The sequence below is a fragment of the Capricornis sumatraensis genome, chromosome 9 (assembly GCF_032405125.1).
Source record: "Capricornis sumatraensis isolate serow.1 chromosome 9, serow.2, whole genome shotgun sequence".
Classification (NCBI taxonomy): domain Eukaryota; kingdom Metazoa; phylum Chordata; class Mammalia; order Artiodactyla; family Bovidae; genus Capricornis; species Capricornis sumatraensis.
Window position 1 is genome coordinate 38,756,138 of NC_091077.1, and position 21,595 is coordinate 38,777,732.

Genomic DNA, 21,595 nt, shown 5'->3' on the forward strand with positions numbered 1-21,595 from the left:
CGCCAACTTCAGATGTGCTATAAAGTTCCTCATGCCAGCAAGCCCTGAAGGACAGGTGGCTATGGGGGCACCATGCTCTCCTGGTCTAGCTTGGGGCTTCTCCTCAGTCCCTCTCCAGTTCAAGCCTGGAATGGAAGGAATGACAGTCCCCTTGGGGTAGTGGAGGGCACCAATGGGATGCAAGAGGCCCTGGGGAAAGATGGGGCCACCACCAGAGCCTCCAGGTTTGGAGGCAGCAGGCAGAGGCGAGCTCTGCAGGGGCATCCCTGGAGCGTGGCGCTTAGCGCCAGCCAGTCTCAGGATGGTGTGCCCAGATTCAGGCCTGGCTGCTGGCCTGGCTCGTGGATCAGAGCAGTGCAGCTCTGGTCAGGTCTCCTAAGCTTTCGTTTATGAGACTAGGTGCAGACACCCCACAGGGTTGCTGCGTGAGATAATGGGAGGAATGGCTGGTATACTCCGGGTGCCCTCCTTCCTCTTCTCACTTCTCATCCCCCACATCTCTACTCCAGGCCTGGGACCAGTCGCCGCCATGTGGTTTGATGCTCCTTCCTTCCCAGCCTCCTCACTGCCCCTCCTCCCAGTCTCCCTCCTTCCACTTATCCTGCTCATGGCTCCCAGAGGCTCTTTCTACAACACAAATCTGAACATTCTGTGCCTGGCTCTCCCCACTGTGCCCTCAGCAGTCCCAGCTCCTCATCCTGGCATTTCCAGGACTAGGGGGCTGCCTTCTCCAGCCCCCTTTCTTTGCCTGCAGCATACAATGGCAGCAGCCCCTCTGGACCCCCACTTGGGTGTACCATTTTCCACGTTACACCCCTGAGGATGCCCCTCCAACTCCTCTTCTCTGACTGCCAAGCCAAGCCAGACCAGGCACCTCCAACTTCTGTGGGTCCTGGGCCCAGCATGCGAGATTCCCCTTTGCCTCCTCCTGCTGACCGTGAGTCCTCCCTGTCCCCATCACAGGTCTACCAGGATGGTCAGCCATGGAGAATTTCATCTCCACCCTGCTACAGGCCTCAGATCCCACCTTTCTTGATGCACGGGGGAGGCACACACACAGCTGGAGACAGATTTATTGTAGCACTGGACGTGAGCAGGGGCCGGTGTGGCCAGCACCAGTGTGTGAAGGTGGTGGAGGGAGTAGGGGAGGTGAAGGGGGTGGGGCCTGGGGGACCCCAGGCTCGGGCAAGGAGTCAGGGTCAGGGCAACTTTTGCTAGCCCTACCCAGAAATCTGGAGCGATGGTTCCAGAATCAGCAAACCCCTTGAGCTGGGTAGGCTGGGGTGGGCAGCAGTGGGTGGGAGGGGCTCACACGTGGGAGAAGGCGTGGCTCTTGCAAAGGGGCTTGTCCTTCTTGGAGTAGAAAGTCTTTCCTTCCAGGTTGATCTGACATATCTGGGAACAGCCAAGGCGCAGTTACGAGGGGTAGCAGCAGAGGGGGTAGCAGCAGAGGGCCATTCCCAACCTCTCAGGAATCCCAGAGGCAGGAGTGGAAGGGAGGCGGGTGAAGAGCACAGGGCTCTGGGGACAGGGCCTGGGTCCAAAGAGGGGTACTCACTGCGCACACGAAGCACGTATCATGCCAGCTGAAGCCCAGTGCCTCCAGGAAGCGGTCCCCGGCATCGATCTTGAAGTCACAGCCTCGGCATTTTGTGCCAAACATCTTCTCATAGTCTGGAGACGCAGAGAGAAGCCAAGTGGCGGGGGGACTTGGGTTCCCCCCTGCCTGCAGCCCGCCCTCTCCACCGGCCCAGCCATACCTGGCTCGCAGTAGGGGGCCCCCTCCTCCATGTAGAAGGCCCTGTTCCGAATGGGCGCCTTGCAGGCCGCGCAGGTGAAGCAATGCACGTGCCAGGTCGTCTTCAGGGCGTGCATGACCTCCTGAGGGGACAACAGCCGCTTGGCAGCTTGGCACCCTCCTCTTCAGAGCCCGGGACAGAGGCAGACTGGCTGGGGCCCCCTTCCTTTCCAGATAAATGTTTGATCTGCACACCCACTGCTCCCACTTTCTCTCTCCAACCCCAAGGCATCCCTGGGGACGTCCACTGTGCTGTGCCGTGCTTAGTCACTCAGTCGTGTCTGACTCTTTGCAACCCCATGGACTGTAGCCCGCCAGGCTCCTCTGTCCATGGGATTCTCCAGGCAAGAACACTGGAGTGGGTTGCCATGCCCTCCTCCAGGGTATCTTCCAGACCCAGGGATCGAACCTAGGTCTCCCTCATTGCAGGCAGATTCTTTACCATCTGAGCCACCAGGGAAGCCCATGAGTACTGGAGTGAGCAGACTATCTCTTTTCCAGGTGATCTTCCCAACCCAGGAATCGAACTGGGATCTCCTGCACTGCAGGAGGAGTCTTTGCCAGCTGAGCTACCAGGGAAGACTGGTGGCTGTTCACTATGCTATTTCTGAAGTTCTGTTCCCAATCTCCACACACTCCGCCTTGCATATTCCCACAGCATCTGTCTCAGTGGATGGTGACTCCATCTGCATGGGCCAAATTCCTTGCTTTGTCCCTTATTTCGGGTCCACTCCGAAATCTGGCCGGACTCTCCTTCAAGATACATCCAGATACTGGCCACTTCTCACAGCCTCCCTGATGTGGAATGTGAGCCTTGGGCACCTCTGACCTGGATGAGTGCATAAAACTGGCTTCTGTGCTCCTTTCTCTGCCCCTGACAGCCTGATATCAACCTGTGCTTGGCCAGCTTCTCCTCTGCTTGAATCCCTGCCTAGTCCACATTGCTCTGAGCAAAGGCCAAAGCCCAGGGAAAGGCCCAGAGGCCAGCAAAACTGGCTTCCGTCCCTCTGCTCCCCCAACGTGGCCTCTTGTCCATGGTTGATGCACCGGGCACACCATCTTAGGGCTTTCCACCAGCTGCCCCCTCTACCTGGACTGCTTGGCCCAGATATCTGCTAGGCTCAGCCCTCACCCTCTTCAGGATTTTGCCCAAAGGTCACCTTTTCCTTAAGGCCCACGCTGACACGATCAGCTCATATGCCAACCCCTCTTCCCAAAGCCATGCTTCCAATAGCTTGAACCCTGCACTTTCTTCCCGTACTAACGTGTGTGTGTGTTAGCGACTCAGTTGTGTCTGACTCTTTGCAACCCCATGGACTGTAGCCCGCCCGGCTCCTCTGTCCATGGAATTCTCCAGGCAAGGATACTGGAGTGGGTTGACATTCCCTTCTCCAGGGGATCTCCCTGACCCATGAGAACCTGGGTCTCTGCATTGCAGGAGGATTCTTTACCATCTGAACCATTAGGGAAGCCCCCCATACTAGCATACTACCAGGTAATTTACCTCTTGTGTCTCTTGCTTATTGTCTGCTCTCCACCGCCTTCTTCCCGATCTAGTATGAGGTCTCGGAGGGCATGAACTATTAACATTTCTGTTAGCTGGTATATCTCAACAGTGCCTGGCCCATGGGTAGGCATCATGAGTGCTTGTGAGCTAAGTTAACCTGCTCTACTGGAGGCCTGACAGAGCAGAGGCCACAGGTGGGCTGAGCTCTCCCTGGGGCCAACCAGGTGAGTAGCACTCACTCCTGGAGCAGGCAGAAGGCAGTGTGGAGCCCCAAGGGATGTCAGATTGTGGGTTCAGCCAGATCTTAGCTGGGTGGCTTACCCAACAGCTTTATCTCCTCATGACACTTGGTTCCTTCACTGTTGAACTGGGAACCTGATCCCAGCTTTGCCCGGTTGCCATAAGAATGGTCCCACATCTGAGGCCAGGGGTACCAGACCCGGTGCCTGCCAAGGCCAGGTGGCATACACAGTGGGGCAAGGTGGGGACTGTGTCATGGGAGAGCCCGTGTTCCATGTGCAGGGGGGGTGCTGACCGCTTCATTCAGGAATGCCTACAAGGGTCAGGTTGAAATCCAGGTGTTAAAGTCAAATCCAATTTTTCAATATTGGCTATTACTTTAAAAATGAAACAGAGGCTTCTCTCGTGGTCTGGTTAGGAGCCTGCCTGCCAATGCAGAGGACACGAATTCGAGCCCTGGTCCAGGAAGATCCCATAGGCCGAGGGACAACCAAGGCTGTGCGCCACAACTACGGAGCCCTCAAGCTGCAGCCACTGGAGCCTGCGTGCCCTAGAGCCCGTGGGCCACCGCAGGAGAAGCAGCGCAGCCAGAAGCCTGCGTACCACAGCTAGCGAGCAGCTCCCACTCCCTGCAACTAGAGAAAGCCCGCGCACAGCAACAAAGACCCAGAGCGGCCAAAAATCGATAACTAAACAAGTCTTGAAAAAAAGACTTCCCTGGTGGTCCAGTGGTTAAGAATCCACCTGCCAATGCAGGAGCCACAGGTTCAATCCCTGGTCAGGGAAAATTCAACACGCTGCAGAGGTAGCCAGACCCATATGCCGCCACCTACTGAGACTGTGCCCCAGGGCCCATGCTCTGCAGCAAGAGAAGCCAACACAGTGGGAGGCCCATGCACCTCAACGAAGAGGAGCCCCTGCTTATAGCAACAGGAGAAGGCTCTTGTGCAGCAGTGAAGACCCAGCAGCGCCAAAAATAAATACATAAATTTTAAATAGAAACTATGAAAAAATAATAAGGAAAGAAACAGTGTGGACAAAGCAAGACATAAGTATGCGGAGCACCTAGCTCTCAGCTGGCTTGTCCGTGCCCACTGTAGAAACTGTCAAGGGAATTCCCTGGTGGCCCAGTTGTTAGGATTCACTGCTCACTGCTGAAGGTGCAGGTTCAATCCGTGGTTGGGGAACTAAAATCCCACAAGGCGTGTGGCACAGTCCCCCCCCAAATCTGTCATTCCTCACATATACCTCACAACCAGCCTGGCCAGGAAGTTACTGCCACTCCCGTTTTAGCAAGGTCTGGAGAAAGTGATCTGTCCCAGATCAGGGCTGGGGGAAGGAACTTGGCTGTGGGCCAACAGGACAGGGTCTCGGCAGGAGCGTGGGGAGCCCAGAGCTGGACCCAGTGGGCATGTGGACAGGGAGGCAGGTCTCTGAGCCAGTTCTCCATATTCACCTTATGCCCAAAGCTTCCTACATCTGTCTGCCCTTGCCGTCCCATGACCCTAACCCAGGGCGAGCGGTTCCGTTCCCCTCCTCGAGTTGTCTCCCCCTGCCCCCAGGGGAAGCGCAGTGAGGCACATCTGACCTCAGCAGTCCCCAGCTCCGGAACCCCTAACGTGGACCCTGCCCTCAATTCCACCTTGTCTCACACCCTCCCTGGGAGCTGTCCCCTCTGCTTGGAGCATTCTCTCCTGACCCTTGTCCAAGCTAATTCCTACTGATGATCAAGTTCCGCTTAGAGGTCACTTCCATTCACTCCTTCAAGTGTTAAGTGACCACCTTCTATACACATGTTAGGATGTAAGTCGCTCAGTCATGTCTGACTCTTTGCGACCCCGTGGACTGCAGCCTGCCAGGCTCCTCTGTCCATAGAATTCTCCAGGCAGGAATACTGGAGTGAGTTGTCATGGCCTCCTCCAGGGGATCTTCCTGACTCAGGGATCAAACCCAGGTCTCATGCATTGCAAGTAGACTCTTTACCAACTGAGCCACCAGGTCTCATGCATTGCAAGTAGACTCTTTACCAACTGAGCCACCAGGGAAGCCCTTCCTATATATGAGGTACAGCATTACACATGAGCAAAAGAGTCCTGGTCCCAGCCCATGAATTTCACACTGGAGAAGAGATGGGACAAAAGGGCTGGAGGGCAGTAAGCAAACACTGGGGAGCCTGGCCAGGTGGGAGGGTGGGTATCAGGGAAAGTGCCCCTGAGGAAGTGTTATCTGAATCCCAGATGAGAAGGAATGCGGTAAAGAGAGTGCTAAAGGGTATTTCTAGCAGTGGACAGCCCATGCAAAGGCCCGCGGGGGAGGAAGCACTGCGCTGGCAAGATGCAGCTGCCTGTGTCACTGCAGCACTGGAGTGACGGGGGCTGGTGGTAAGTGCTAAGGCTTGACAACAGTCTTCCAGAGGGTCCCCAGACTAAGACACATCCCCTCTAATGTGTCCATCCCATCCCCCAGAGTTCCCCTCCAAGTCTGCTGAATCAACCAGACGGTCCTTGTTTCCCCATGCTCTGAGCTCTAAGAGCCTGAAGCCCATGGTAAAGTGGGATAGTTAGGTTCCTGCCCATCCCCTCCACCAACCCTGCTAGAGGGTGTGGTCTGTCAGCCCCCTTGCAGCCCCTGCAAGAGGGGAAGCTGAGTACCCCTGGGGCACATGTGGAACCACTGGGCTGGGGCAGGAGCAGGGCTTGCCACCTTATTCTGAGCATACTCTAGGACCCAGGAGCTAGTCAGGCTCTGTGAGCCTTGCCTCGGTATCTGCAGCCTGGGCATTAACTTTGTCCACCTAGAACTGGGGCAGGACAGGATGAGAGTGCGATGTGATGTAGGCGAGGCTGTCAGTGAACAGAATGTTAGGGCCTTGATCTGTGGGAAGCAAATCCAGATGCCAGCTTAAAAAAGGTCCTGGGGGGACTTCCCTGGTGGTCCAGTGGTTAAGAGTCTGTCTGCCAATGCAGGGGACACTGGTTCAATCCCTGGTCAGGGAAGATCCCACATGCCATGGGCCAACGAAGCCCATGTGCCATAACTAGTGAGCCTTGCTCCGCAACAAGAGAAGCCACCTTAACGAGAAGCTCATACACCACAACTAGAGAGTAGCCCTCGCTTGCTGCAAATAGAGAGAAGCCTGCATAGCAATGAAGACCTGGTACAGCCAAAAATGAATAAAACAATAAAATTAAAAAAAGAAAGGTCCTGGGTTGCAGCCCATTCTGATAGAACAGTCCAACACGGTATCCATTAGGTTAGTGGGGAAGTGACTGTAATCTTGGGCAAAATTTCCTCATCTGTAAGATGAGAATAATCAAACTGACTTCATAGTATAATTGTGAAGCTGGGTGCCCACACATAGAAAATGACCCACAACACAAAACTGTGATAATATCCTTTCTTCCCTTCTAGTCTACTGATGGAATCCTCACTTTTCGCTGGGCACATAGCTGTACAAAGTGACATTTCCCAGCCTCCCTTGCAGCTTAGTAATGTCATAGCCCACTGAGTTCTGGGCTATGGGATGGAAGCAGAAGGGCTGGATGGCACCCATAGCCCAATCCAAAAGGAAACCAGTCCTGAATATTCATTGGAAGGACTGATGCTGAAGCTGAAACTCCAATACTTTGGCCACCTGATGTGAAGAACTGACTCATCTGAAAAGACCCTAATGCTGGGAAAGACTGAAGGCAGGAGGAGAAGGGGATGACAGAGAATGAGATGGTTGGATGGCATCACTGACTCGATGGACATGGGTTTGAGCAAGCTCCGGGAATTGAAGGACAGTTCCCTGTCCTTCCCTGGCATGCTGTAGTCTATGGGGTCACAAAGAGGTGGACACGACTGAACTGAACTTATCTTCTAAAGATGGCTCCCAAGAAACTTCCACTCCTTCTTCCTTTTCCAATTTCTTGCTAAGAAAAGAAGCGAAGCGAAAGGCAAAGGAGAAAAATATACCCAACTGAATGTAGAGTTCCAAAGAATAGCAGGAAGAAATAAGAATGCCTTCTTAAGTGAATAATGCAAAGAAATAGAGGAAAACAATAGAATGAGAAAGACTAGAAATCTCTTCAAGAAAATTAAGAGATACCAAGGGAATATTTCATGTGAAAATGGACTCAATTAAGGACAGAAATGGCAAGGACCTAACAGAAGCAGAAGAGATTAAGAGATGGCAAGAATATACAAACTGTACAAAAAAGGTTTTAATGACTTGGATAACCATGATGGTGTGGTCACTTACCTAGAGGCAGGCATCCTGAAGTATAGTCAAGTAGCCCTTAGGAAGCATTACTATGAACAAAGCTAATGGAGGTAATGGAATTCCAGCTGAGCTATTTCAAATCCTAAAAGATGATGCTACTAAAGTGCTGCACTCAATATGTCAGCAAATTTGGGAAATGCAGCAGTGACTAGAGGACTGGAAAATGTCAGTTTTCATTCCAATTTCAAAGAAGGGCAATGCCAAAGAATGTTCAAACTACCACATAATTGTGCTCATTTCACATGCTAGCAAGGTAATGCTCAAAATCCTTCAAGCTGGGCTTCAACAGTATGTGAACCAAGAACTTCCAGATGTACAAGGTGGATTTAGAAAAGTAGAGGAACCAGTGACCAAATTGCCAACATCCGTTGGATCATAGAAAAAGCAAGAAAATTCCAGAAAAACATCTACTTCTGCTTCATTGACTAAAGCCTTTGACTGTGTGAATCACAACAAACTGTGGAAAATTCTTAAAGAGATGGGAATACCAGACCACCTGACCTGCCTGCTGAGAAATCTGTATGCAGGTCAAGAAGCAACAATTAGAACCATACATGGAACAATGGACTGGCTCAAAATTGGGAAAGGAGTATGAGGTTGTATATTGTCACCCTGCTTATTTAACTTATATGTAGAGTACATGATGCAAAATACCGGACTGGATAAATCACAAGCTGAAATCAGGCTTGCTGGGAGAAATATCAACAGCCTTAGATATACAGATGATACCACCTTAATGGCAGAAAGCAAGGAGGAATTAAAGAGCCTCTTGATGAAGGAGAAAGAGGAAAGTGAAAAAGCTGGCTTAAAACTCAACATTCAAAAAACTAAGATCATGGCATGCAGTCCCATCATTTCATGGCAAATAGACTGGGAAAAAATGGAAACAGTGACAGACTTTATTTTCTTGGCTCCAGAATCACTGTGGACAGTGACTGCAGCCAGGTGTTTATTAAAAGACAGATGCTTGCTCCTTTTTAGAAAAGCTATGATGAACCTAGACAGCATATTAAAAAGCAGAGACATCACTTTCCCGACAAAGGTCTGTATAATCAAAGCTATAGTTTTCCAGTAGTCATGTTCAGGTGTAAGAGTTAGACCATAAAGAAGGCTGAACGCTAAAGAATAGATGCTTTTGAACTGTGGTGCTAGAGAAGATTCTTGAGAGTCCCTTGGACAGCAAGGATATCAAACCAGTCAATCCTAGAGGAAATCAACCTTGAATATTCATTGGAAGGACTGATGCTAAGGCTGAAGCTCCAATACTTTGACCACCCGATATGAAGAGCTGACTCACTGGAAAAGACCTCAATGCTCAGAAAGGTTGAAGGCAGGAGGAGAAGCAGACAACAGAGGATGAGATGGTTGGATGGCATCACCAACTCAATGGACATGAATTTGAGCAAACTCTGGGAGATAGTGAAGGATAGGAAAACCTGGTGTGCTGTAGTCCACGGGGTCATAAAGAGTTTGACACCACTGAGCAACTGAACAGGAAGCCAACTGGAGCATGGAAATTTTGCCTGAAGCTCAAGAGGTATCTTGGACTATGAGTGGTCAGTAAGTCAATGCTTAGATGTCAGAGAAACAAGATACAGGAGGCCTGGATCTGCCTACATGTCCCAAACTGCCCACCTCTCGACTTCCTTACGTGAGAAACAGCTGTCATTATTTTTTCTGTCACTTGTGGTCAAGGCAATTATCACTAATATGACCATTACTACGGAGCTCTCTGGGCTTCCCAGGTGGTGCTAGTAGTAAAGAACCCTCCTGCCAATGCAGGAGATGTAGGAGACGCAGGTTCGATCCCTGGGTTGGGAAAATCCCCTGGAGGAGGGCATGGCCATCCACTTCAGTATTCTTGCCTGGAGAGTCTCCATGGACAGAGGAGCCTTGTGGGCTACAGCCCATAGGGTCACAGAGTCAGACACGACTGAAGCGACTTAGCACACACACACACACACACGCACAGAGCTCTCTGGCCACATGTGGACGCTCTGCCCATGGATCCAAAAATAGGGAGACGCGTGAGTGCTGGAAGACAGCAGCGCCTGGTGCTGCTCCGGTTTGGCCCTCATGCTCTGCAGCCTTGGGCACTTTCTGCCTCTCTCTGCACTTCTCTGCCTGTTTTCACACATGCATAGCTGAACTCCCCTCAACTGTTACCCTGCCTGTTACGCTCCTCTTTCCTTAGGCTGCTCACCCTTGACACTCTTGGAGTCCCCTTCCTCTGTGTGAGTTCCTGGGGGCAGGACCATGCCTGTCTCGTCACAGGGTATTCCCAATGTGGGGCACACTGTCCACAATGAATGGGAGATGGTAGATAGGGCATCACTCTCAGCCCATAGCATGTGCTGATGCAAGTCCCAAGCCCAGCTCCAGGTGGCAGCTAGGCTGCCCTGCAGGAGACCAGGCCAGGCTCTGCTGCATATTTAGACTCAGTAGGAAGAACAGGATTTTTTTTTAAGAATATGGTTTTATATATATATATATATATATATATATATATATATATATATATATATATATATATATATATATAAAATTTCTTTGGCTGGATGGGGTCTTAGTTGTGGCACAGGGGATCTAGTTCCCTGACCAGGAATTGGACCCAGGAATTGCCCTGCATTGGGAGCGCAGAATCTTAGCCACTGGACCACCAGGGAATTACCAAGAATAGGGTTTGAATCACAAGTTTTTGAACCTAAACTTCTGCCTTTGCAAATCAATAGTTCTGTGTCCCTCAAGCCTATCTTTAGAGACTGCTGTTTTTCATACGCATTCGCATTCAGGGCAGCAGACTGCATTAGCCTCTCAAAAGCCAGTCACAACCCCCTTAGGCCCTCCTCTCTCATAGAGATCAGTAGCTAAAATACTGGATTTGCCAGCTTCCCTCACTGGCCTAGGTGCTCATACAATAACAATTCCAACAACTGAGATAAAGATGCAAATTCCTGGTTTTTCTTCCCGAGTCAAAAGGCAAAACCTCATTAAAAGAAGCTTCCTGCTCCTTCCCTCTTCTTCCCACCTGCAACAAGAATGTGAGCCTGGGGCTTGAGCAGTCATCTGGCAACCATGATACAATAAACTCGAGGACAAAGGCCTACAGGCTAAGGATTTCAGAACTAAAACACAGGAAAAGCCTAAAGCCATCCATGAGCTGTTCTTCTACCCCTGGCATTCTTGCAATTGAAGTAAACATTACGCCTTCTGTTTCAATCTCTATACTGGAGTTTTTTCTATTACTGAAGCTGAATGCAATCCTAACACAGTAGCCATCTCTTGTTTTGGCCTGACCAGCACTTACCTCCTCTCTTGGGGTAATGTCACCCTGGTTTTATTTTCAAGGAACCAGTCCTGTGATTCAGGCAAGGCCACCAGATCCCGTTCCAGAGGTGGGTGTCACCCAGGCCTGGCCAACTAGAGTCACAGGGCTTGATTCAGAGATGGGCATGTGAAGCAAGCCAGGCCAACGAGCATTAGCACTGGGACTCGATGCATCAGCTGGCACAGGGGTGCTCTCTTTCTCTCTGCGGTGCTAACCTGGGGAGATGCAACCCTGGAGCCACTGATGTAGCAGCATCTTGCCGCTTTCTATGGAAAAGCAAGCTGGGAACAAAGCCAACACAGATGAAACCAGAGGCAAGTGCAAGAGACTCCTGACGACCTGGATCTGCATTCAGCTGGGCCAGAAGTTAGCAGCCTTCAGCCTTTCTGACTATTGGCACCAAATCTCTCCTGCTTGAGCCCTTTAGAGTTAGGATTTAGGTCACCTGTTAAGACAATCCTGGCTAATGTAAAGTAAGGTCAATATAGTAGCCCAATTATGAGGCTGGTAAGGTTCCAACGGGGTCCTGCAGGGAGAGCCCCCCAGCCCAGGAGCTGCTCAACACTCCTCAACGCTGAAGAGTCAGGCTTGCCTTCCCAGCACCCCCGCCAGCTGCCAGCCCCACTCACGCCGGTGATTTTCTTCTTGCACTTGGCACAACTGGGTGCATAGCGCACATCGTAGCAGGGTGGGCAGAAGATGGCCCCCTTCTCCTCGAAGAAGCCACCCTCTTCCAGAACCTTCCCACACTGGCTGCACACAAACTCCTCAGGGTGGTACGCGTGGCCCAGCGCCACCAGGTAGCGGCCCCTGCAGGAGAAAGAGAGGGCAATGAGCAGGAGTGGGTGCAAATGAAGTCGGGGTTCCTGGCCAGCACCCCGCAGGGTTTACCCCACACCCATTATGAAACCTTGAAGGGAACATTCATTCTCTTCATCTCCAAACAGGGAAGCTGCTGATGCTGCTGCTAAGTCGCTTCAGTCGTGTCCGACTCTGTGCGACCCCATAGACAGCAGCCCACCAGTCTCCCCCATCCCTGGGATTCTCCAGGCAAGAACACTGGAGTGGGTTGCCATTTTCTTCTCCAATGCATCAAAGTGAAAAGTGAAAGTGAAGTTGCTGTTATGTCCAACTCGTAGTGACCCCATGGACTGCAGCCTACCAGGCTCCTCCATCCATGGGATTTTTCAGGCAAGAGTACTGGAGTGGAGTGCCACTGCCTTCTCCAAAGAGGGAACAGACAGGCTTGAAAGGTGACTTGCCTAAGATCAAACAGCAAGACAAAGCTGACTATTGTGGGACTTCCCTGGTGGTGCAATGGTTAACAATTTGCCTCCCAAGACAGGGGACACGGGTTCAATCCCTAGTTGAGGAACTAACATCCCACATGCCTCTGGGCAACTGAGCTCATGTGCCACAATTAGAGAGCACGTGCATTGCGACTAAGATTCCATGTGCTGCAACTAAGATCAGAGGCACCCAAATAAATATTTTGAAAAGCTGCACTGTTCTGATGACAGGAGGTGAGGGAGAAGGGTAGTGTCAGAAGAGGGAGGAAGGCGACACAGGGTGAAGACCGCTGACTTGAGCCTGATAAGTTGAACCCAAGGGGTTGGTGTCCTGGGGGACAGGGGGCCTGGAGTACCTGCGAGCCCTGAAGACCAGTGGGCACTTGAGCTGAGCCTGGTGCCCACTCGGTTCCGCTGGCCTGTTCCATCTATGCTGGAGAGGGACCCGGCCATCCCAGATAAATGGGAATGTCTGAACGAGGGGGTGCTTTCCAGAGCTTAAGAGCTGACAGGAGTTGACAGCAGGGCAGTGCCTCGGTTGAGAACTAGGAAGGTTCTGGGGCCTGACACAGATCCGATTCTGGGGGCTGTGGGACTCTGCTGGGCCCTGGGGAGCAGCGCAGAGAGGGAGGAACTTAAGAGGCTTAGCAGAGAGAAACCAAGTGAGCAGGAAGGAGAAAGGCAGAGGGGCTGGGAGCAGGGAGGCCATTCCTGGCCCAGAGGGCAGCGAGTCTAGGGCTGCAGCTTGGCTATGTCGTTGGCACCCCCTCCGTTTTGCCAGGCCAAATGTTGAAGAGAGGCTGAGCAGGGGGCAGCTGAGATGAGTAGGGAGACAGATGGGAGGAGCAGCGGTCAGAAAGGGCTGGAGTTCCAGTTCAGGAAAAGACCAGGGTAGGAAGGAACGGGGCCACCCACCGGATGACCTTGTGGCACTGGTGGCACACGGGAGTCTTGCCGTTGCTGCCACTGCCCCCGCCATGGCCCCCTCCAGCGGCGGCCTGCACGATGGAGGTGCGGTTCTGCATAGGCGTGGGTGTGGCTGGCTGGGTGTGCCGGGTCAGCACCGTGCTGGTCTTGTCCGGGGCATAGCGCTCAGCAAATGCAGGGTCCACAGCCCAGGGTGGGCGGCTCATGGGACTGGGGGTGGTAGGGCCTGCCAAGGCCAGGAAAAGTGGCTCCATGGGGGTGCTCAGGGACACCACAGGACAGTGGAGAGAGCCCGGGGCAGCTTGGAGGGGCCCGACCCCCATGCCTCTGGAGGTTACCCGCCCTTCCCCAAGTGAAGCCCATGCTCTCTCACCAGGCCAGGGTTCCTGGGGTGTAGCTGAGGCTGGGGTTGGGGCTTCCGTCCTGGGCACCTGGCTGTAAGATCTGTCATTCAAGGCCCTGCATGGCCGAGGCTCCTGGCATGGCCCCACCCCCCAAACTTGGTCCTGCTGGCCCCATGAGAGATGCCTGGGTGCATGACAGCAGAGGACTCCAGGTCCCCCCAGGGCAGGGATGGGTAGGGCAATTTCCCCTGGCCAGGTTCCAGCTGGCTGGTCTGTCGCACAGGGCTGGGAGGTGAAGCAGGGCTCTCACTTCTGGGTCCGCTCGCAAGGGTCCTTCTGATGGCAGGGGGCCCTTTTGCTGAGCACCCCCACCCACTGAGACCCATACTGGCAGGGCCCACACTGGATCTGAAACCATCTAACACCCCTGACCCCAAATGCAAACCAAGTCCACAAAGATAGAGAACAGAGGCAGAGAAAGCAGGGCTGAGAATGTTTATTTTCATGCCCAAAAAGCCAGCACAGACCTGGCAGACAGCAGTACCACAGGGCAAAGAGTGAAGGCAGCGGTGTCAGATGGAGCCGGGCCCTGTGCCAGGAGGGCAGCTGGGGCCAGGACAGCAGGAGGCTCAGTCCAGGGGCAGAAAAAGGATGGGTGAGGCAGGCAGAAGCTGGAGGCGCCAAGGGAAAGTGCCCTGGGGTGGAGGAACAGCAAGAAAGAGGCAGAGAGGGCAGCCGGCCGGCGAGGACCAGGCTACGACTGCACGTTGAGCACATGGGCAGAGCGCTGATGGTGCCAGTCCCGGAGGCGGGTGTAGCGTGGGCTCTGCAGCTCCAGGACATACTTTTCCCTGAGGGGTAGAGAGAGAAGGAGAAGGAAGTGGAAGGAAGGAGAGACGGAAGGGAGGCAGGGAGGGAGGACCAGAGGAAGGAAGGAGAACGGATGAACCTGGCTAGGGATGGCCAGGAGCAGACAGGGCTGGAATGGGAGAGGCCGGAGATGAGAAGGAGGGGCTGCAGCTTGTCCTGTTACCTTGATTTCTTCAGGTGCTCCTCATCCGGGTCTTGCACTGAGAGGGCAGAGGCAGGCATTGACCAAGAGCAGACAGAAGGCCACCCCAGCCCTGAGCCCTGGTAGAGGGTGCCGGAGCAGGCTCCAGCTAAGCCTGGGTCCGGGCTGGGGACCAGGAGCAGAGTCCGCCCTTCCCTGGGCTGGCACTTACTGAACTCGGTGCCCGTGAGGTGGGCAAGGATGCGGAAGGAACGGGACTGGCCTGTCCCAGGCCTCGGCCGCCAGTCCTCCGTGTCCTCCATCAGCCGCTGCTTGCTGGCATCTGGCACCAGCGGTCGGAGCGGCTGTCTGTGGGGAGGGTGTGGCTCAGAACCTCATGCTGGGGTGGGCAGCAGGGGCGGCCCCTCCCCGGACTTGATATAGGTGGGCTAAAGTGAGGGGAAGAGGGCAGGGCAAGGCCAGGGCCCTGCTGGGTGAGGGGTGGGGTAGGGAAGTGAGAGGGGAGGAGGGCAACCAAGGTGAAAGGAGGGCAGCCAGAGTGGGGAGGGGCCACCACCCAGAGTGCCAAAAGGAAGGAAGAGAGGGACAGGCAGAGGGGGCTCACTGACTTGTCAGGGGTCTGCACCTGTGAAGGAAATAAGACAGATGGACAGATAAAGGTACAAAGAGATAGACGAGGGGAGGAAGAAAGATGGCAAGGGGTCAGAATAGCCAGGGGGAAGGCTGCACTGAGTGTCTGGGCTCAGTCGGCCAACATCAAATCCCAACCCCAGGCTACCACCGAGGAGGGGGCGGCGCGCTGCCTTGCTCACAGCCCCCTGGAGGGCCGGCCCAAGGCAGGAGCCACACCCTCGGTGGGGCCCTGTGCCTGCAGTACCCGCCCCAGCCACCAGGGGTCGCTGTCGCACGGTTCCGGCCAGGCTGGGGCGCAGCACAGGCAGAGCAGCAGCGGGCAGCCGGCGGCCGTGCGGTGGTGGAGACACGGCGTGGACGGGCAGGACAGACGTACCCATTCTGCTGCGGGGCGCTGTCTGCGGGTGGGTTCGCCCCGAAGGGTCGGGCCGTCTTGTTGAGGGAGGCGCTGGGTGCAAAGGTGTACCGCGGGGGGTCCGCGGCGGGGGCCAGGGCCTGGGCAGAGACAGAGCGGGGAGGGCGGGCAGGGCGGGAGGAGGCGGGGGATCTGGCCACAGTGGGGCGTCCCCTGGCACGAAGAGACCAGCGGTGCTCCAGCCCTACCCCCACACATCTGGCCTGAGGCTCCGGGGAGGGGGCGACTCAGGTTTCAAGGGCCCCATTTGGGAGCAATGATCTCAGCCCACGCAGTCCGAGGGCGGGTGGGCTAGTGCAGCTTGCAGCACAGGCCGGCGGGAGAGAGGGAAGGAGGCAGGCAGACAGACGGACGGACGGACCGACAGGCAGACATGCATGGTGCTCTGACCGTGCGGCAGTCCCTGGCCCAACTCCCAGTTCCCAGACTCCCCAGCTCTGGCGTCCACCCTCTACTCCCGGCCAGGGATGGGAGAGTACCAAGGCTGCACCAGGGAGGACAGGTGAGCCTCGATGTCCAGTCCCACCCCGCCTGCTGCCCACATATCCCAAGCCCATCCCCTACCTTCTGCGGTTTGCTCTGAGCAGGCTGAGCCCTAGAAGAGAAGAGGAAGCGGTGATAATGGACCACGCCCAAGGGCACGCCCACCTGCCAGGGCGGCTCAGCTCAGTCTTACCTGCTGAGGCTGAGGCTAAGGCGCTCCCCGCAGGCACGGATCTTGTTCTGGGCTTCGATGTGTGTGAGGCCCCCCGCGTTCTCGCCATCAATACTCAGCACCCAGTCACCCACGGCCACGCCAGCCTGTGCAGCTTTACCTCCAGGGGTGAGCTATGGAGAGATGGAGGGTCATGGAGGGCCACTACTGCAGACCAAACTCAGGGAAACAGCAGCCAACCCTGCCCTTCCTCAGCTGCCCCACTCACAGAACCCAGGGGTCTCTTCCTTCAATGTGTTTCTGGACTACTGTCGAATACTGAAGCCATCTGGGAGGGGGTGGGGCTCCCTTGAGCTTCACCATCACCTCAAACACGCCGCTTACACATTCATTCACCTCCAGGGACCCTCCTCACGGTTCAGAAGCTGCTGACATCAACACGCAGCCACCTTCCGGCTAAAACACAAGTGTCTCAGCTCCAACCAAAGCTTTTGAGGTCCCTGCTGGCCTCTTGCCCAGGCCATTCCACCCACCAGACCTGCCCTCTGGCTGTGCATGTGGGCATGAAGCATGCATGTGTGCTTGTGGTATGTGCGTGAGCTGAAACCATGAAGATGACTTCTGCGAAGTGGTGGGCTTTGGAGAAAACAGAGTGGAATGGGCTGCCTAGGGTGTGAGAAGATCCAATTACTTATGAAGACCTCAAGTGCTGAAAGAACTGTTCTCAAGGTTAGGAAGCACCAGTTTTACGGCCCAGGGTCGGGTATTTCTCAGGGTCTTGATACAGGTGACTCTGAAGAACCCAACTGGGCCCTCCCAGCCCTCTAGCCTAGCGGCAGCAACACAGGCAGAAGCAGCACTGCTGTTCGCAAGTTTAAGCCCACAGGTCTGCCTGGCTACCTGGCAACGGGCTTGGCCTTGAGCCGGCTTGTGGGGAAGTACTGGGAGGTAGAATCACACTTCACAAGTTGGGGAGGTTTGCGGAGTACAGGCTGCCTGTGACCCCATAAGGCTCCTCAGGTGAGCTGATGCTCAGAAGGAATTCAGGCAGGAAGAGGTAAGAGGTTCCAGAGAGGTGGCAAAGGGATCAGACCCAGAGACTGATGGCACTAGGGCAAGAAGGGAAAGCTCGGTTTGATGGCTCTACCTCATGCTTCAGAAGTTAGAAGGGCAAGATAGCTGGGTGGCCCTTTCTTTACTTGCTAAGTACTAACAGCAGTTTACATTTATCGAGTACCTAGTATTACCACATACTGAATCCTCCAAAAACCCTGTGGAGGAGAGTCTGGGAATATACCTGTTTTATACATGGGAAAACAGAGAGGTTAAGTAACTTGCTTCTAGTTGCCTAGCTAGCAGCTCAAGAGGCAGGCTCAGGCTCCACCCTATTAGGCCACCTCTGTTGCGAAAAGTAAAGTGAAAGTGTTAGTCCCTCAGTTGTGCCTGACTCTTGTTAACCCATAGACTGTAGCTCCTCTGTCCATGAAATTCTGCAGGCAAGAATACTGGAGTGGGTTGTCATTTCCTTCTCCAGGGGGTCTTCCCAACCCAGAGATCGAACCCAGGTATCCTGCATTGCAGGAGGATTCTTTACCATCTGAGCCTCCAGGGAATTGTTGAGAGCTGGGGCTCAGAGGTCAGCCCTCTGAATGGAAAGATTCTCTGACCCCCAAGCTGGCTTTGGGGCTTGGATCCCCTATCTTACCTTTAGTTCAATCCAACCCCTTATAATAGGCATGGGGGAGTGATGCCCTTGAGGGGAAGTGACTTATTCAAGGTCACAGTGAGTCAGTAGAAGGGAAACCTGGTCTGGCCACTCCCTACCCACACGGCTGGCTCCGGGGAAGTATGGGCTAGCCCACGGAGGTGGGAGTCTCCGGTTGAGCTGGAGCTGTTGGCTCCCAGAGAGGGGATGGGGAACTGGCAACTACTTCCTTCTCTGGGATGAGGAGGACACAGGAGGGACAGAGGAGTCAGAGGTGGAGACAGAAGCAGAAGAGACCTGGGGATGGGGGGCAGCATGTGTCTGGAGAGGAAAGCAAGGAGGCCCAAGGGACCAAGGAGAGGAAAAGCCAGGGGGCTGGACACCACACGGAGTAGGGGGTGAGTCAGCCTGAGGGCTCCACTGAGCAGCCCAACCCCCAAGTCCCAGACGTTACCTCATCTCCCAGGCCTGGGCCTCCAGCCAGCCCTGGCCCCTCCCTCTCCTCCTCCATGCTAGGGTCAGGAGAGAGGGAGGGGGCCCAGCCCAGCTCCAAAAAGACCACCCTCACTCCCACCCACCAGGGCCTAGGTCCAACTCCAGGGCTGGGCTCAGTCAGTGGCCCCACCCACATGCTGGGGCTGCTGACAACAGAGCCCGAGCTCAGAGTGCCCCCAACAGGCCACATCTGAAAGTCCATCCCTTAGGCTGCTTTGTTGCCCATCCCCACCAATGAATAAACTGAGGCTCAGAGGTCAGCCAAGCTCCCAGCCACACTGACCAGCACTTTCTCAGGAAGTGGAGTATAGGATGAGTTCCCAGGGATGGCAAGGCTTGAGTATTATGTATGGGCTGGGTGTAAGTAGTAAGGAGACCAGTGCCCTTAGCTACCTTGCTGGCAGAGCAGCTTCCAGGAAACCCCGCGGAAGGGTCCCTCGGAACAGTGACTGCTTGCAGGTCCTGGCCACCAAGCCCAACTACAACAGACTCTACCTTGGGGCCCCCTCAAGCTGGGATCTCTAGACCCCTCCAGGCTGTGCCTGCCCTGGGCTTCATGCCAACAGCTGCCCACTAGGTGGGTGTGCCTCTCTGGTCAAGTGGATATGGGGACAGAAATCCCCGCCCACTCCTGACCCCCAGACTACAGTCAAGAGACACCAACCCAAGGGCTGGCCTCACACTCTCAGGGCAGGCACTTTGTTCTCCGAGTCCCACAACTGATCCCACAGTTGGAGCCACAGCCTGATGATCGGCTGAGGGGCCCACTGATGGGGTTCAGGGTTCCAGGCCTAGGCCAGCCTTCTTTAGTTCTGCAGACTCCAGCCACCAGTTGACTATCCCAGCATGGGGCTGCATTCTTGGGCTTATAAGGCAATCCCCCTGCCACAGGGAGGAGCCAGCCTCCAGCTCCACCCCCACCAGGACAGGCTCTCAGGAGTTGAAGTCAGAGCCCTAGAGACCCAAAGACCACTGCATCCTGAATGGAACCAGTGAATGGGATAAAAGTCCTCACCTGGGCTGGGGAGAAGCACCTTATCCACCCACAAAAACTGCAGGCCATCCCTGTGTTTGGAGCCCCATGCCTGCTTTGCCGTGGAACTGATGAAAGAGTTCCTTCAATGAGTCTTGAGTTATCTCATCTGAATAAACAGGGTGGTAGTTGCTATTCCTTAGGTGGCAATGAGGATGAAGTGAGCTCCTGCAGTCAGAGTGCCCTCCCAGGGGCCTAGCACCAAACATTGCTCCTCAAGCAGTTTATAGACACTTCTTGGAGACCGCAGGTTCACCTCCTGAAGAATGGGCACACTCCTGAGCCTAGAAGGTGCAGTGTAGAGCTGTGGAAGTCTGAGGGCTGCTCCTTTCCCAGTATCTACCGAGGTGGGAGTCCTTGTGGCAGATGCCCACAGCTCTGGACCTGGACACCTCCTGGTCTGTGACCTTGGCTCATTCCTGCTCAGACTCCTCCTGCCGCCCACTGGAGATCTGAGCACCCAGAGACCCCCAGAGGAACCCTTCCCTCAACCTAGGCTCACCCGGGAGATGGAGAGGGGTACATTGAAGTCCTTGCCCCCCTGCAGCCGGAAGCCCCAAGGTGCTGGCCCCTCCAGCACCACCTTGAAGGAATCCATAGTGCTGCTCCTGAGAGGAGAGAAAAAGTGAGTGATGCACAGTGGGCGCACAGGCAGGCCCTACTCTGGACACCAGCCTTGGACCAGCGCCAGGCAAGCACTGGCAGACGCTGAGCACACCCAAGGGGAGGGTAGGCGGGCACCCTGTTAGGTCGCGCTGGGCTGCTAGCTGGCAGACTCACTTTGGAAAGACAGGGGCAACCCCCCTTCCCCAAAGGACTGGGGCTGGGGGTGAAGGGAGCCCGCATCCACTCTTAAGGTTCCTCTCACCCAGGAGTGGACAGCAGGACTACTTTGGCATGACTTCCTTCCCAGCCAGTCTTGAGCCTTGGTCTGGACAGCAATGCCAGTCCAGGGCCGGCACTCCTCTCCCCCGCCCCCAGGTCCCCACAGGCAGGCCTCGGCTGGAGCCTGCTCGGACTATATAAGGCGTGTAAACTGACACTGTTCGGAGAGAACACGGGGGCTTGGGCCGCGAGGGGGAGGGGTGCGGAGGGAGGCGGCTGGAGCGAATCCTAGCCATTCCAAGCCCAGTCGAAGCTACTGAAAGCCAGGGCAGGACCCCTGGGAGCGCTGGGTTCTGGGCGGGGGCGAGGCCCCTGGAGGGAATGGTGGGGGCTGGGACTCCAAAGCATGGTCAGGAAAAAGATTTATCCTGCAGCCCAGTGAGGGTGGTGCCTCCCACACAGGACTGCTACCATCCCAACGTGACTCAGTTTCCCCCTGGGCCTCCGCCTGGGCCCCAAGCACTGGCCGAGTCCCAGGCGCAGGAAGCGGCGCAGGCGCCAATCAGCCCCGCCGCAGCCGGCTTCGCCGCAGGAAGGCGGGGGCGGGGGTAGGGGCGACGGCCCATCGGAGGAACTGCAGAGCTGGCTACGACCCCCAGCCCCCTCTGTGGTCCCCATTAGGCCTCTGACCCCCGCCTGGTCCGGCCCGAGATGCCCCGCGCTGTCCCAAGTACCTCCTGGGCCCCACCGGGGCGCTGCTCCGCGGCGGGCTCCAAAGAGCCGCACTGGGATCCGCCGCCCGAGTTCTGACCCCGCCCCCGCGGCTGCCATCCGCTTTGAGCCCGCGTAGGGGGGCGGAGCCAGATGCCCCGCCCCCTCCAAAAGTCGCGGTCGCCCGGGCAGTGGGAAGCCCTACCCAATCCTTCCGCCCCACCCAATCATCAGGTCCCATCTAGCTTTGGGCTCTAAGACACAGCCCTCCTTGGTCCCGTCGGTGGGGCGGGGCCTGGACGGAGTCTGGGCGGGGTCTCGGCTGCTGGACACCTAGTCTGGGAGCCTAACCCTCCGCTTTCCTGGCCCTTTTCGCCTCCAGCTGGCTGAGTGAAAAGAAAGTCTACTTGGGAA

At 55.3% G+C, this 21,595-nt stretch overlaps 1 protein-coding gene across 4 annotated transcripts; it reads right to left on the reverse strand.

The window, feature by feature from the left end:
- Positions 1–1,076: 1,076 nt before the first annotated feature.
- Positions 1,077–21,264, reverse strand: PDLIM7 (PDZ and LIM domain 7). Of its 4 annotated transcripts, XM_068979280.1 has the most exons (13): positions 21,205–21,264; positions 20,148–20,253; positions 16,434–16,585; positions 16,322–16,352; positions 15,719–15,837; positions 14,921–15,057; positions 14,731–14,767; positions 13,727–13,797; positions 13,342–13,579; positions 11,767–11,947; positions 1,761–1,881; positions 1,559–1,674; positions 1,077–1,395 (listed from the first exon to the last, which is right to left on the reverse strand). In XM_068979280.1, exons 2-13 carry the CDS (start codon positions 20,241–20,243, stop codon positions 1,309–1,311), a joined length of 1,386 nt encoding a protein of 461 aa, XP_068835381.1. In that variant the 5' UTR covers positions 20,244–20,253; positions 21,205–21,264; the 3' UTR covers positions 1,077–1,308. The 4 variants fall into 4 exon arrangements, 3 of the variants coding, with proteins under 3 accessions (XP_068835381.1, XP_068835382.1, XP_068835383.1); XM_068979281.1 differs by lacking the exons at positions 20,148–20,253; positions 21,205–21,264 and adding an exon at positions 19,628–19,727; XR_011145358.1 differs by lacking the exons at positions 1,077–1,395; positions 1,559–1,674 and adding an exon at positions 3,627–3,858.
- Positions 21,265–21,595: the final 331 nt, after the last annotated feature.

What these genes read in the sequence shown, in the direction of transcription:
- PDLIM7 (XM_068979280.1), bottom strand. Translation starts at nt 20,243, where the DNA reads ATGGATTCCTTCAAGGTGGTGCTGGAGGGGCCAGCACCTTGGGGCTTC. An exon ending in GCAAGAAGAAAATCACCGGC is followed by an intron (nt 1,882 to 11,766) that starts GTGAGTGGGGCT and finishes TTGTCCCCTCAG; the next exon opens with GAGGTCATGCACGCCCTGAA. An exon ending in GGCCCCCTACTGCGAGCCAG is followed by an intron (nt 1,675 to 1,760) that starts GTATGGCTGGGC and finishes CTGCGTCTCCAG; the next exon opens with ACTATGAGAAGATGTTTGGC.